The sequence below is a fragment of the Mustela putorius genome, unplaced genomic scaffold (genome assembly GCF_011764305.1).
Source record: "Mustela putorius furo isolate JIRA1106 unplaced genomic scaffold, ASM1176430v1.1 tig00004007_pilon_pilon_pilon, whole genome shotgun sequence".
Taxonomy (NCBI): Eukaryota; Metazoa; Chordata; class Mammalia; order Carnivora; family Mustelidae; genus Mustela; species Mustela putorius.
The window spans coordinates 12,027,016-12,041,227 of NW_025422145.1; the positions used below are offsets into that span (position 1 = coordinate 12,027,016).

At 50.0% G+C, this 14,212-nt stretch overlaps 2 protein-coding genes across 6 annotated transcripts in view; one reads left to right on the top strand and one right to left on the bottom strand.

The window, feature by feature from the left end:
- The first annotated feature begins 2,723 nt into the window (after positions 1-2,723).
- On the top strand, positions 2,724-12,997 carry NMRAL1 (NmrA like redox sensor 1). Of its 5 annotated transcripts, none has more exons than XM_045071957.1 (6): positions 2,912-2,996; positions 5,830-5,970; positions 6,845-7,083; positions 9,494-9,743; positions 10,807-10,997; positions 12,709-12,997. In XM_045071957.1, exons 2-6 carry the CDS (start codon positions 5,952-5,954, stop codon positions 12,886-12,888), a joined length of 879 nt encoding a protein of 292 aa, XP_044927892.1. In that variant the 5' UTR covers positions 2,912-2,996; positions 5,830-5,951; the 3' UTR covers positions 12,889-12,997. The 5 variants fall into 5 exon arrangements, with proteins under 5 accessions (XP_004750567.2, XP_044927893.1, XP_044927892.1 ...); XM_045071954.1 differs by lacking the exon at positions 2,912-2,996 and adding an exon at positions 5,588-5,638; XM_004750510.3 differs by lacking the exon at positions 5,830-5,970 and having other exon boundaries at positions 2,724-2,996.
- The window catches only part of DNAJA3 (DnaJ heat shock protein family (Hsp40) member A3), a 39,367-nt gene continuing 32,336 nt past the window's right edge, over positions 7,182-14,212 (bottom strand). Inside the window, exon 11 of the mRNA XM_045071953.1 lies at positions 7,182-7,389. Within this exon, the coding sequence (XP_044927888.1) occupies positions 7,364-7,389 (26 nt within the window). The 3' untranslated portion in view covers positions 7,182-7,363. The remainder of the gene's footprint in view (positions 7,390-14,212) is intronic.

Here is a 14,212-nt window from a genome sequence, read left to right on the forward strand (position 1 = left end):
TGGAAATACACACAGTACTGCCCCTGCCCTAAACACATACAATAAAACTGAATTAAATCCAGGGGCAGTGATTGAAGGTGGGTTGCTCTGAGGGTTCAGATGAGATAATGTATGGCGGGGGGCACCTGACTCCTGAGTTTGAGCCTCACATTGGGCTTAGAGATTACATAAATAAAATTCAAACAAGATAATGTGGGGCTGGGGCACCTGGATGGCTCAGTGGATTAAGCTGCTGCCTTCGGCTCAGGTCATGACCTCAGTGTCCTGGGATCGAGCTCTTTGCTCAGCGGGAGCCAGCTTCTCTCTCTCTCTCTCTGCCTGACTCTCCGCCTACTTGTGATCTCTCTGTCAAATAAATAAATAAAATCTTAAAAAAAAAAAAAAGATAATGTGGGGCTTCTCTGACACATCAGAGGAGCTCAGAGAAGGACACCCTCCCCCCATTATCATGACTAGCACATGCCACTGGGCTTGGTAAACAACTGGCAAGAGCTTTGCAGGAAGTCTTTGTCAGATAAAGTCCCACAGGAAGTGCAGAGTCACAGCTGAGCACACCAGTCAGTAGACAAATCTTTCTGCTCAGGCCTCAGGGGACCACTGTGCTGTGGACTGGGCGGGACATCAAGAGGTAAGACCTTTGCCCAGGCGGTTTACAACACCTACCCACTTCAGCCAGACCCCTGGCACCAGCACCACTGACCAGATGCCCAGGGGATCAGATGCTATTCTCTGCCACTCATTGCCTGCACTGATTTCCAAGCTGTAGTTTCAGCAAGACCAAAAGGCAGTGGAGTTCCTTGTGCCCTATCATGGCAGGGATGCTACTCAATTAAGCCTGGGCACCAGGGCTGGCTTCTGGGGTTGTAACCCCAGCATTTGCATAGGGTCCCACTCTGAGAAGGCCTCCACACTTGGTTTAATGCTCTGCTGTTGCTTTCTTGAAATTCTTCTTATTTTTTTAACAAGGAGCCTTGCATTTTCATTTTGCACCAGGCCTTGCAAATTCTGCAGCTGGTCCTGCTACATGCCTTCTTGTTTGGACTTATTTCCTTTAAATCAGAGACCTTGGAACATCAGGTTTTATGCTTTATCCTTATGTGATTCAAGAAAAGCCTCATCTTTTATCACAGTAACAAGCACTGGGTTCCATTCAGTAGGTTATTTATTGAGTTCCTAGTAAGTACTGGATACGGTGCCAGAAGGAAGAGATACAGAGACAAACATGACATAGGTCAGCTCTCAAGAAGATCTCTACTGGGGCGCCTGGGTGGCTAAGTGGGTTAAGCCTCTGCCTTTGGCTTGGGTCATGATCTCAGAGCCCTGGGATGGAGCCCCACATCGGGCTCTCTGCTCAGCAGGGAGCCTGCTTCCCCCTCTCTCTCTGCCTGCTGCTCTGCCTACTTGTGATCTCTATCAAATAGATAAATAAAATCTTAAAAAAAAAAAAAGAAGAAGAAGAAGAAAAAGCTCTCTACTATGGTAGACAATTTCAGCAGAGGGAGAGAGATGGGAATAGAACAGGAGTAGTTAGCCTAGCTTAGGGGTTAGAGAGGGCTTCCCGGAGGTGATGTAAGTATGTGGAGTCTTAAGGAATGAGTAAGAATTAGCCCTATCTAACGGGATGAGCCCTACCCAGACAAACTTTACAGTCTCAGCACAGAGGTATAACATAACAGGGCATGGAGAAGATTGCAAAAGATTTATGCAAGATGAACACATATATGAAATCTTCACATAAATACAAACACGAGTAAACACAACATGTATTAAAATAAACACATGCATTTTATAACAAAGACCAGTATTTTACATAAATAAAATACACTTTACTCTGTAAGTTATTTCCACCACTAGATTTGGGAAAACAGCACCAGTTTTAGTAGGATTTTCCCAGAACTCCAGTGTCTACATGTTTAGACAACCAATCCATCAGCAAATATTTATTGAGTGACTACGTGCCAGGTGCTCTCCTCAGTGCTGGAAATTCAGCAGTGAACACAGAGATGTGCCTGCAGTTAGGAAGCTAGCATGCCTGGATGGGTCAATACACATTTTGAAATGAATGAGTGAGTGAAAGAAAAAAAATTCTTACCCAGTAATAAGTTTTCAGGAGAGGAACGACACGGACGTTTTTGAGTTTTAGCTGTATACAAAGAAATCCTACTTTTTCTCCTAAAAATAACTCAAATCCGTGCAACTAGTAGCAACCTCAGAGATGAGTCAGGCTTGCAAGAACTCAGAGCCTTGGGGTTGAGAGTCCTAAATGCTATTTAATTATCTTTAGGCGACACCCCCATATCTGCAAGTTCAGATATTCATGCGAGATTAAGCCGCGTGTTTTGTTTCTGTTTTTTGTTTTTTGCTTCCGCGGGCCTCACCGCCAGCCTCCCGCCAAGCGGTTCGGTACGTGCACTTTGGAGAGCCCCGAGCTCCGCAAATAGGGTTTCCCGCAGCAGAGGGGTCTGCGCTGCGCGGACACACGCCGCGGCCCGCGCGAGCCGGGAGGAACCATCTGTCCCCGCCGAGGGGGTGTAGCGGGTCATTTCCGCGCGGAGTCAGGATGCGGACGCTGGGAGTTCCGAAGCGGCGTGGCCTGGGGTTCCTTCTCACTGGACCGCCTGGAAGGTGGGGGCTTTACCACAGCGTCGGTGGAGCTGCGGGCGGGGTCGCTCTTCTCTCAGGTTCTACCGGTATTCCCCCACCCACCCCTCCGGCGATGGACTCGGCCACAAGGTCCCGGGCGTTCTGTTCAGCTTTGCAGTTTCCCGCTCGGGCTGCGGCGTGGAGGTTGCAGGGGCCGGGAGCCACCTGGCAGGAAGTGGGGGTCTGGGTGTCTGGCGCCGGTTGCCCCCACGCGGTGCACGCGCGGGATCGTCCCAGGAGGGACCCGTGTCTCCATCGCCGACCCCACGCGTCGCCGGGACCCCAGGCCTCTGAGGCCGCACTTCCCGCTCGCATGGGGGACAAGGAACTGGTGGTGGTGTTTGGAGCCACAGGTGAGCGAGCGTGAGCAGAACCCGGCCAGGCCTGGCAGAGGTCCCCAGGGTGGGTGGCTGGGGCCTGGAGGGAGGAGGGTATTGCATCTCGGACCCCTGACCTGGCGGGGGTAGGACCTGGGCGCACAAATATTTTATTTATTTACTTGACGCAGAGAAAGAGCACACGCAGGGGGAGCAGCAGAGGGAGAGTGAGAGCAGGCTCACGCTGAGCAGGGAGCCCATTCTGGACATTCTGGACATGTGGGGCTCGATCCCAGGAACCCATCATGACCTGAGCTGAAGGCAAACGCTTAACTGACTGAGCCACCCAGGCGCCCCCGCCCTTTAACGTTTTTAAAAAATTAATTACTTTAACGTTTTTGAGTCCGTGGCACGTGCACATAATATGGAAACTAAATCTCCCTCCCACCTCCGACCTGGCAACCCCATCCATCACTGTCATCAAGTGTCTAGAGTATCTAGACACACACAGATCTTTTTTTTTTTTTCTTTCCTGTGTATGTTTCTCCTGTATATGTTTTTAAAAACCTACAGCAGGGGAACCTGGGTGGCTCAGTGGGTTAAAGCTTCTGCCTTGGGCTCAGGTCATGATCTCAGGGTCCTGAGATGGAGCCCCCATTGGGCTCTCTGCTCCGTGGGGAGCGTGTTCCCCCTCTCTCTCTGCCTGCCTCTCTGCTTACTTGTAATCTCTGTCTGTCAAATAAATAAATAAATAAAAACCTACAACAACTTAAGGTATAAAGCACAGGGCGGCGGGGGTGGCTCAGGTCATGATCCCAGGGTCTTGGGATCGAGGCCCACTTCTGGCTCCCTGCTTGGCAGGAAGCCTGCTTCTCCCTGTCCCACTCCCCCTGCTTGTGTTCTCTCTGTGTCTCTGTCAAATGAATAAATAAAATCTTCAAAAAGAAAAAAAGGTATAAAGCATAGACCACACAATTCACCCATTTAAACTGTGCATTTTATGTCTAGTATATTCACAGAACTCTGTGGCCATCACCACAGTCTATTTTAGAACATTTCATCACTCCCAGAGAAAACCTCATACCCACTAGCATTTCTCCTGACTTTCCCCAGCCCCTGACAGCCACTAGTCTACTTTCTGTAGATTTGCCCATTCTGGTTTCTTGTAAATGAAATCATACAGGATGTGGCCTTTTGTGTCTGGCTTCTTTCACTTGGCATCAGGGTTTTGAAGTTCATTCACGTTGGGTGTTTGTTTGGGTTGGGGTGGGGAGGAGCAGCAGAGAGAGGGAGAGGCAAAATCTTAAGCAGGCACCATGCCCAGTGCAACCCTGAGATCACTGTAATCAAGAGTCAGACACTTAACCCACCAAGCCACCCAGGCGCCCCAAGGTTCACCCACTTTGTAGCATGTGTCAGTACCCCACTCCTTTTTATAGCTGTATAATGTCCCATTTTATGGATAGACCACGTTGTGTTGATCCCGTCATCCTTGATGGACATTGTGAATAATGCTGCCGTGAACATTCATGTACAAGTTTTCCTGTAGACGTGTTTTTTGGGGGGTACATGCTCAGACTGGAATTGCTGAATCACATGGTAACCTGTGTGTAGCCTCTTGAGAAACCACCAGTTTTTCAAAGCGACGGCATCGCTTTACATTCCCACCAGGACCGTGTGAGGGTCGTTGTAATTCTGCAACTTAACCTTTTCCACTCCAAGAGAGTTCGGATTCACCTGTCCCAGTCAAACATACAGATCTGCCACATTGTTTTTAATCAGTTTTGCATGGATCGATCACTTATTTAACCAGATTTCTTTTTTTTTTAGATTTTATTTATTTATTTGAGAGAGAGCACAAGCAGATGGGAAGGGTTGAGGGCGAAGCAGACTCCCTGCTGAGCAGAGAGCCCAACTATTTAACCAGATTTTTATCCAAGGACATGTCATTTGTCTACAAATTTCCACTATTGTGGGGCTCCTGGGTGGCTCAGTGGGTTAAGTCCTCTGCCTTCAGCTCAGGTCATGACTTCAGGGTCCTGGGATCCAGTCCCGCATTGGGCTCTCGCTCAGCAGGGAGCTTACTTCCTCCTCTCTCTCTGCCTGTCTCTCTGCCTACCTATGATCTCTCTCTCTCTGTCAAATAAATAAAAAATAAAATTAAAAAAATTTTTTTAATTAGAAATTTTTTTTAAATTCCACTATTACAAATAGTGCTTCAGCCTCTTTTCTTATATGTATATTTATGCTTTTTTATTCCTTTTGATTTTATTTTTTGTCATTTTCTCCGTCATTTAAAAATCTTATTTAAAGGTTTATTTTTTAATTTTAAGTGATCTCTACACCCAAAGTGGGGCTCAAAGTCATGACCCCGAGATCAAGAGTCTCATGCTCTTTTGACTGGGCCAGCCTGGTGCCCCTCAGTCTTTCAAAAAAAAAATAGAAGAAGACGGTTAATACTGTATTTCTTTTTTTAAAGATTTTATTTATTTCTTTGATAGGCAGAGATCACAAGTAGGCAGAGAGGCAGGCAGAGAGAGAGGAGGAAGCAGACTCCCCGCTGAGCAGAGAGCCCGATTCGGGGCTTGATCCCAGGACCCTGGGATCATGACCTGAGCTGAAGACAGAGGCTTTAACCCACTGAGTCACCCAGGTGCCCCAATACTGTATTTCTTAAGGTAAGGATGGGTACATGGGTATTCACATCCCTTTATGTATGCGCTAAATATTATAACACATTTTATGTCTTCATTTTGCACAAGTATACTCTACTCCTGACGTGGGTCTTGAACTGATGTGGACTCTGAGGTTGCGTGTTCTATCTCCCAAGCAGCCAGCTGCTCCATAATATATTTTAAACATTTGATAGAAGGTGTGATGCCTGCTAAAACATGGAGGAACTTTGAAAACAGTATGCTAAGTGAGAGAAGCCAGCCACAGCAGACTATATATTAAATGACCCCGTTTGTGTGAAACGTCCAGAACAGGCAGATGAACAGAGACAGAGTAGGTGAGTGGTTGCCGGGGCTGAAACGGAGGGTGATAGGAAGTGCGTGCTGATGGACATGGGTTTTCTCGGGGGGTGGGAGGAATGAAATATTCTAAAGTTGACTGGATGATGGTTGCATGCTCTGAGTATATATATATATAAAAAAAACAGGGGCATCTGGGCTCAGTGGTTTAAAAGCCAGAGTCCTGGGATCTAGCCCCGCATCGGGCTCTCTGCTCAGCAGGGAGCCTGCTTCCTCCTCTTTCTCTGCCTGCCTCTCTGTCTACTTGTGATCTCTGTCTGTCAAATAAATAAATAAAATATTTTAAAAACTAAACAAAACAAAAAACCACTGCACTGTATGCTTTATGTATTTATTTATTTTTAAAGATTTTTTTTTATTTATTTGACAGACAGAGATCACAAGTAGGCAGAGAGGCAGGCAAGGGTGGGGGGGAAGCAGTCTCCCTGCAGAGCAGAGAGCCCGATGCGAGACTTGATCCCAGGACCCTGAGATCATGACCTGAGCTGAAGGCAGAGGCTTTAACCCACTGAGCCACCCAGGCGCCCCTTTTTGTATTTATTTGACCTGAAGCAGTCTTACTGGTGAAATTCGATGTGTGCACGGTAGGAGAAGTCTCAGCTGCCTGATATAAGTATTTACTTTGGGTAAAATCAGCTGGTATATGGATTTTCCAAAATACTTTTTAAAATAAATATAAATGATGTACCCCTTCAAAGGTGAGTGAATTGTCTCAAAGCTGTTATTTTTTAAATGGCGTAAGGTATTCAGTGAGGCTCGCAGGTGAAAAGTGGGTGTGTGGCTGGTGTGGAGTGTTCCCACTAGGGCTTCCTCTCCGCAGGACCCCCAGGCAGGTCCTCTGACTCTTCACAGGTGCTCAGGGAGGCTCCGTGGCCCGGACGCTGCTGGAAGATGGGACATTCAGGGTTCGAGTGGTGACGCGGGACCCTAGGCAGAAGGCAGCAAAGGAGCTGAGGCTGCAGGGTGCAGAGGTGGTACAGGGAGACCAGGATGACGCGGCCAGCATGGAGCTGGCCCTGACTGGGGCCCACGCTGCCTTCATTGTGACCAACTACTGGGAAAACTGCAGCCAGGAGCAGGAGGTCAAGCAGGTGAGGGCAGGTGGGAGGATGTGGGGAGGCTGAGCAGTGCAGCTGACAAGGAGCTCCCTGGGAGGCAGCTCCAGCTTGCTAGAGAGGAGCTGACCCTACCTGTGACGACGGTCCGCTACAGGCCTTGTCCCTCCTCTTCCATGCAGTCCTCTAGGATTTGAATGAGCGCGGAAGCTGCTGCTTCCTCTTGCAGTGACTTTTGTTTAGATGTCATTGAGGCACCAGAGTTTGCCACTTCAAAGTGTATAATTCAGTGTTTATTCTCAAGGCTGTACAGCCGTCACCACCACCTAATTCCAGAATCACCTTGAAAAGAAACCCATACCTATTAGCAGTGACTCCCTGCCCACCCCCCCTGCCCCCCAGCTCCAGGCAACTGATAATCTGCTTTGTCATCCATTAACTTTTCACACTTTCTAAAAAACCAACTCTGTTGACCCTTCATTTTCTGATAATAAGATGCACATATTTTCATTGTCCTATTGGATAAAATCAATATAAATATACTCACATCAATCTAATCAGAACACATCTCCATCAGCCTGGAAGATCCCCGTGTCCCCTTTGAAGTACTGTACTGGTTCATTCTGTTTTCCACGCACATTCTCTCTAGTTAGTTGGTTATTAAGGCCAGGTGGCAGCAGGAGGGATAGGAGACAGAGGAGGTGAGACATGGCCATCATTCTGTCCCACTGAAGGTGAGGACACTTGCACACAGCCTGTCACACACAGGTACTCATGGATCTATGGAATGTAGTGGCAGAGGAGAGGCCCCAACTGTCAGCCCTCCATCGTCCACAACCAGCCACAGCCCTGCTTTGGACATGGACCTTCCCTGCCCTGGGCTTTGTTAGAAAAAAGGGCTTTCTTTCTTTCTTTTTTTTTTTTTTTTTTTTTTGAGATAAAGATTGGACTGGACCATTGGTCTCCAAACTTGTTTTTATTTTTTTTTTTTTTTTTTTTTTAAAGATTTTATTTATTTATTTGACAGAGAGAGATCACAAGTAGGCAGAGAGGCAGGAGAGAGAGAGGAGGAAGCAGGCTCCCTGCTGAGCAGAGAGCCCGATGTGGGACTCGATCCCAGGACCCTGAGATCATGACCTGAGCCGAAGGCAGCGGCTTAACCCACTGAGCCACCCAGGTGCCCCTCCAAACTTGTTTTTAGCCTTGACATTGTCTTTGAATACATCTTACATGGAGGTGCATCCCACAGAGTGGAGAGGACAGCTTTTCTGGTGGATGGCCATCTTGGCTCATTATCCCGAAAGCCTGTGTTCATGTCCCATGGCCGTCATTACACACTGAGTGGCTTAAAACAACAGGAACTGGCTCTTTCCAGTCTGGGGCCCAGAAGTCCACAATTAAGGAGGCTCTAGGGGTGCCTGGGTGACTCAGTGGGTTAAAGCCGCTGCCTTCAGCTCAGGTCATGATCCCAGGGTCCTGGGATCGAGCCCTGAATCGGGCTCTCTGCTCGGCAGGGACCCTGCTTCCTCCTCTCTCTCTGCCTGCCTCTCTGCCTACTTGTGATCTGTCTGTCAAATAAATAAATAAAATCTTTTTTTAAAAAATTAGAAATATATTAAGAAAAAAAAAAAGGAAGCGGCTCTAAGGACAATTCCACTCCTTCCCTCTTGCAGTGTCTGGTGGCTGCTGGCTCTCCTTGTGGCCACATACTCCCAGCCTCCGCCTTCATGTGACCTTCTCTTCTCTGTGCCTCCTCTTCAGTCTTTTATAGGGACCCTTGTCTTCAGATTGAGGACCCACCTGGGATGATCTTAAGTTCCTTAATTATATCTGAGGATCTCATTTCCCAAATAAGGTCACAGTCACAGGTTCTGGGGGTTAGGATGTACACATATCTTTTTAGAGGCCATTCAAGCCCCATGCATCCTTATCTGGCAGGCACTGTGGCCGTCCCCGTGTAACTGCTGCCAGAAGGTTAGGTCCCTGGTCCAGGATCTCACAGCAAGTGTGTTGCAGAGCCAGTGTGACCCCCTAGCAGTGTGTGTGCTCTGAGCTGTGCCACCTCCCTGTAGGCCTGCTAGGGCCCTGCAAGGATGGCGGCTTTGCAGGCAGAGATGGGAGGGCTCTGTGTGGCCCTCTCCCAGGCAGCAGACCTACTCCGACCTGTCACAGTGCACATGGGTGGGCCGCCATTGAGCATGTTGGGAAGTACAACCCCCCGGGTGACCTAGAGAAGTGACACTAAGATAGAAGGCTCACAGTAGTGTGTGAGAGGGCGCAGCACCACGTGTGAGCGTCATTCCAGAAAAGGGAGCCTTACCTAAGGGTGAAGTGGTGTCGGCCTCTTAGCATCAGGCACAGCAGCACTGGGGGGTGGGAGAGCCAGGGCTCTGATTGGGGACACATCCTCCCTCTTCAGCTTTGTGGTTTCTCCTTTCCTCACTAGGGGAAGCTGCTGGCTGATCTGGCCAAGCGCCTGGGCCTTCACTATGTGGTCTACAGCGGCCTGGAGAACATCAAGAGGCTGACGGCCGGAAGACTGGCAGCAGGCCACTTTGATGGCAAGGGGGAAGTGGAGGAATATTTCCGGGACATCGGAGTCCCCATGACCAGCGTACGGCTGTCTTGCTATTTTGAGAACCTCCTCTCCTACTTCCTGCCCCAGAAAACCCCTGATGGAAAGAACTACTTGCTGAGTGAGTGCTTTTCCTCTTTCTTCGAGCGTCTGCTCTCACCAAGGGAAGCTGTGGGTATTGTAGAAAAAAGGCTTGTCCTCAGACGGTTCTGGGTCCAAGCCTGGGTTCTCCCATGTTAGGCCTGTGACTTTGAACAAAGTAACTTCACTGGGCCTCTGCTTCCTGGTCTATGAAATGGGCATAATAGTGCGACTTTTGCAAGGGTGATGAGGAAATCTGCTGGAGGCAGTGATGCGATGCTTCGTCTGTTACAGACGAGCACACCTGTTACTTCTCCTTCAGGAGTAAAGAGAGGATTTGGAAGATCAGGACCAATAGTAGGTTTCACAAAGTAGGAAAGCACTTTCTTCTCAATCTGTAAATGGGCTGCCTAGAGCCTTTGACGGCTTGTGTCCTGTGGCTGGCCAGCATCCTCAGCCGGCCACCCCTCCCCCATGCGAGGACAGCAGGGTCAGGCGGTCTGGGCCTAGTGTTGGCTCGCTGGCATTGCCCTTTAGTCTGCCGAACCGGCCGGGGATACCGCTCGTGTTCCATCCCTGGCTGAGCTCAGTGAACGAGGTCTCTGGCTGACCTGAATGGGCAGCTGCGGAGGCCCCTTCTCGTGGGTGAGGAATGTGGCAGGACCCACCAGACCACCTTGGCAGGTCAAGTCACCCACCAGTTCCACCCATTTAGGGAGCACCTGCAACGTGCAGCTCTGGGTCAAGGCCTCAGCACTCCGGCATTCCTGTTAGTGTAGTCGGCTTTCCACGTCAGGAATTCCAGAGGCCACAGAGTGCAATGGGGCCGGCAGCTTGGGAGGAGCCCCTTCGTTCCCTTCCCGTTCCTGTCTTGGCCCCAAGAGGGTGGGCAGACTTGGCGTCCGCCCCGCTCTAAATGGAGCGACCGGAGCTCAGGGGGCAAATAGGGGCCACGGTGGCAGAGCTTGGATCGCATCCCGTTTCCTGACTGAACCCTACTGCTGCTGCTCGTACACCCCAGACACCAGGACCGCTGACCTGTGCACGTGTCCTGGCGGTGGGCTGGCGGGACACCCCTCCTCCTCCCTCCCATCCCCTCCCAGGCTTGCCCATGGGTGATGTGCCCATGGATGGCATTTCTGTGACCGACCTGGGTCCCGTGGTGCTCAGCCTGCTGAAGAAGCCGGAAGAGTACGTCGGCCGGAACATTGGGCTCAGTACGTGCAAGCACACAGCCGCAGAATACGCTGCCCTGCTCTCCAAGCACACCGGGAAGGCCGTGCGTGATGCCAAGGTGGGCTTCCTCGGCCCTGGGCCCAGGATGGGTGCCGTCCCAGCTCCCATCGGGGGCTCTGGCAGCCACCTTCTGGTCATTGTGTCCCCCCAGTGGGGGCTTTATGGGTGGTCGGGAAGCAGTATGTGAGGCTGCCCCGTCACTGTGGGCAGACGATGACTTCACCACTGTGAACATTTGTCATGACCCCAGTGTGGCTGCTGAGAGAGATTTCCAGCTTAGGCAGTAGACCAACTAACTAGTGAGGAAGGTTTCCAGGAAGAGGGGATATTGGGGTCCAAGGCGAGGCGTGAACACACAGGGGTGCTGGGCTTCTCTGGGGTGTGACTTGAGGGAGGGAAGGGGTAGGAGACCAGAGAGATGGCCCCCAACCGGCTCCTGAACTGGCTGGGTGGGCAAGAGCCCTCTGGCCCCCTCTCTCCCCGCTGACCTTCAGTCTTCCTATTCAGACCCTTGGGTGCCTTGTTTCTTATTTGGCCTTCCCATTATGGTAGTGAGACTGACATTAAAGCAAATCTGGGAAACTCCCAAGTCATTGAAAGACAAAAACCACCCACGGAGCTGCAGATTCAATGATGGGGAGGCCAAGGCAGGCAGGGTGTTTCGGGTGGGTCAGACCCCCTAGACTCGAATCCTGCTCCCAGCCCTTAACACCCACCAGTATGTGACCTTGGGGCACAGTCCCTGGCCCTCTCTGCCTCAGTATTCTCACCTATATAATGGGTGTATGAATAGTATCTCCTTCTCTGGTTGTTCGGATTGAAAGAGTAATCAATGTAAGCGCAATCAGAGTAACCAATGTAAGTGCTTTCTTAGTGCCCTAAGTGGCCACGCATTACATCTAAACACAGAAAGGTCTGAGGCAGCTGTGGAGGATTTCGGGAGCGGAGTTTAGATTCAGTTTGGTCAGGAAGGGGTAACAGCTTTGGTTTTTGAGCAAGGAAGTGATGTTTGCAGAGTTCTGGTTTGGAAAGGGCTGAGAAGTTTCCATCTCATGATCTCAAAAGAACTCAAAAGGAGGGGCGCCTGGGTGGCTCAGTGGGTTAAGCCTCTGCCTTCAGCTCAGGTCGTGATCTCAGGGTCCTGGGATAAAGCCCCGCATTGGGCAGCCTACTTCCCTTCTCTCTCTGCCTGCTTCTCTGCCTACTTGTGATCTCTGTCAAATACATAAATAAAATCTTAAAAAAAAAAAAAAAAAAAGAACTCAAAAGGATATATGACTTTTTTTTTAAGTAATTTCTACACTCAACATGGGGCTTGAACTCATGACCCCAACATCAAGGGTTGCACACTCTTCTGATTGAACCTGCTAGGCAGCCCTTCAAAGAACAGGATTTGGGGCGCCAGGGTGGCTCAGTCGTTAGGCGTCCGCCTTCAGCTCAGGTCATGTTCCCAGGGTCCCTGGATCGAGCCCCGCATCAGGCTCCCTGCTCAGCAGGAAGCCTGTTTCTCTCTCTTCCACTACCCCCTGCTTGTGTTCCCTCTCTCGCTGTGTCTCTATCAAATAAATAAATAAAATCTTAAAAAAAAAAAGAAAAAAGGAAAGAACAGGATTTAAGTTAACTTAAAACAGTGGTTTTTGAACTTTAATCTTTTTAGTAGAAGGGTTTTCAGATGAACTTATTGGAAAGAACTTGGGTTGGGACTGGGTTGCCCACAGCTAGGGTGCCAGAGATACTGACAGGCCCAACGGAATCCCCTCTGTTTCTAGGTGACCCCGGAGGACTATGAGAAGTATGGATTCCCTGGTGCCCGGGACCTGGCCAACATGTTCCGTTTCTATGCTCTGAAACCTGACCGTGACATTGAACTGACCCTGAGGCTCAACCCCAAGGCCAGGACACTGGACCAGTGGCTGGAGCAGCACAAAGGAGACTTTGCTGGGCTCTGACCCTGCCACCTCTCAGCCCCGTCTCAGGGAATGGGGAGGTGCAGTCACAGTGACCCGTTCTTGTGTTACATAAAAAATTATTTTTTGAATAAAGGCCATTGTTCTCACAGCTGGGTTCCAAAAGAAGAGAGCTTTGTTTCAGGGACCGGGGTTGGGGTGCAGCTGCTGGGGCATGAAAATTCCAACAGGAAGTATCAAGTGGTGGGGACCCAGCGTCCCTCCCGTGTTGGGTCTGGAGGGCTGAAGACACAGGACATAAATGCAGTTGTAAGTTTTGTCCAGCGGGTGGGAGACGGCACTGTGACCACAGCCCAGAGAAGCAGCTCTGACTGCTGCTTGGACTACACTGGATGGTGCAGAGTCCGGGCACAGGGGTCCTCAGGCCAAGCAGAAGCGCTGCCTGGTGACTGCCTGGCAAACGCAGCCTTCGTGTCCAGAGAGCTAGGGAGGCCAACTGCACATTTGTTCTTGGAGCTCAAAGGCATCACCTTCTGGGATGGGATGTATCCCCAGCTGTGGCAGCCCTGAGATCTGGATGATCTTCAGAACACCAGGGCATAACATCGGGAGGGCAGTGGCAGATGAGCAGAGGTCGCCATGATTGCACACCGCTGAGAACAGGTGACACGCTGCTTAGAGCGAAGGCTGGAGGCAAAGCCAAGGAACTGACAGCAAGGTCTCACTGGTGGTGTCTGCACCAGCTTGTGATGGCAGGGCTGGTTCCACTTCTCCCGCTCACTTCTGAGAAGAGGAAGGTCAACGCCCAGAAAACACAGGTCATGTACCTGAGGTCCCATGGCGGGCCTGCTTTTCCTCTACAGATTTGCATAACTTCCCTCCTACCCAACCCTCTATACCTGCAGTCCTACCATACACATTCAATCCATTAACTGATTGAGAAAGCACTTGACAACCTAAATACAACGTGAACCAAAGAGGTTATGCTTTCTGCCCTGAGGCGCTTAGGTTGGTGGGAGAGCCAGATACAAATATGCACGAATAGTTATAGACTGACACAGGGCTGCAGAGAAGAGGGGCAGAGATAATCATGGGGGGGGGGCAAAACCAAGAGCTAGATGCTTACCTGAGTCCCCCACATGTCCCCTGTTTTAGTCACATTTAAGTGTATAGTTCAGTGGATTATATTTAGTTGTGTGGCCCTTACCACCATCCATCTCCAGAACTTCCTCACCATCCCAAACTCTGTTCCTATTAAACACTAACTTCCCATTCTCTTCCCCACTCCACCTCAGCACATGAGCCATTCTACCTTGCATCTATAAGCCTGACCCCTAAGTACCTTATATAAAGAGCTGCTAACATT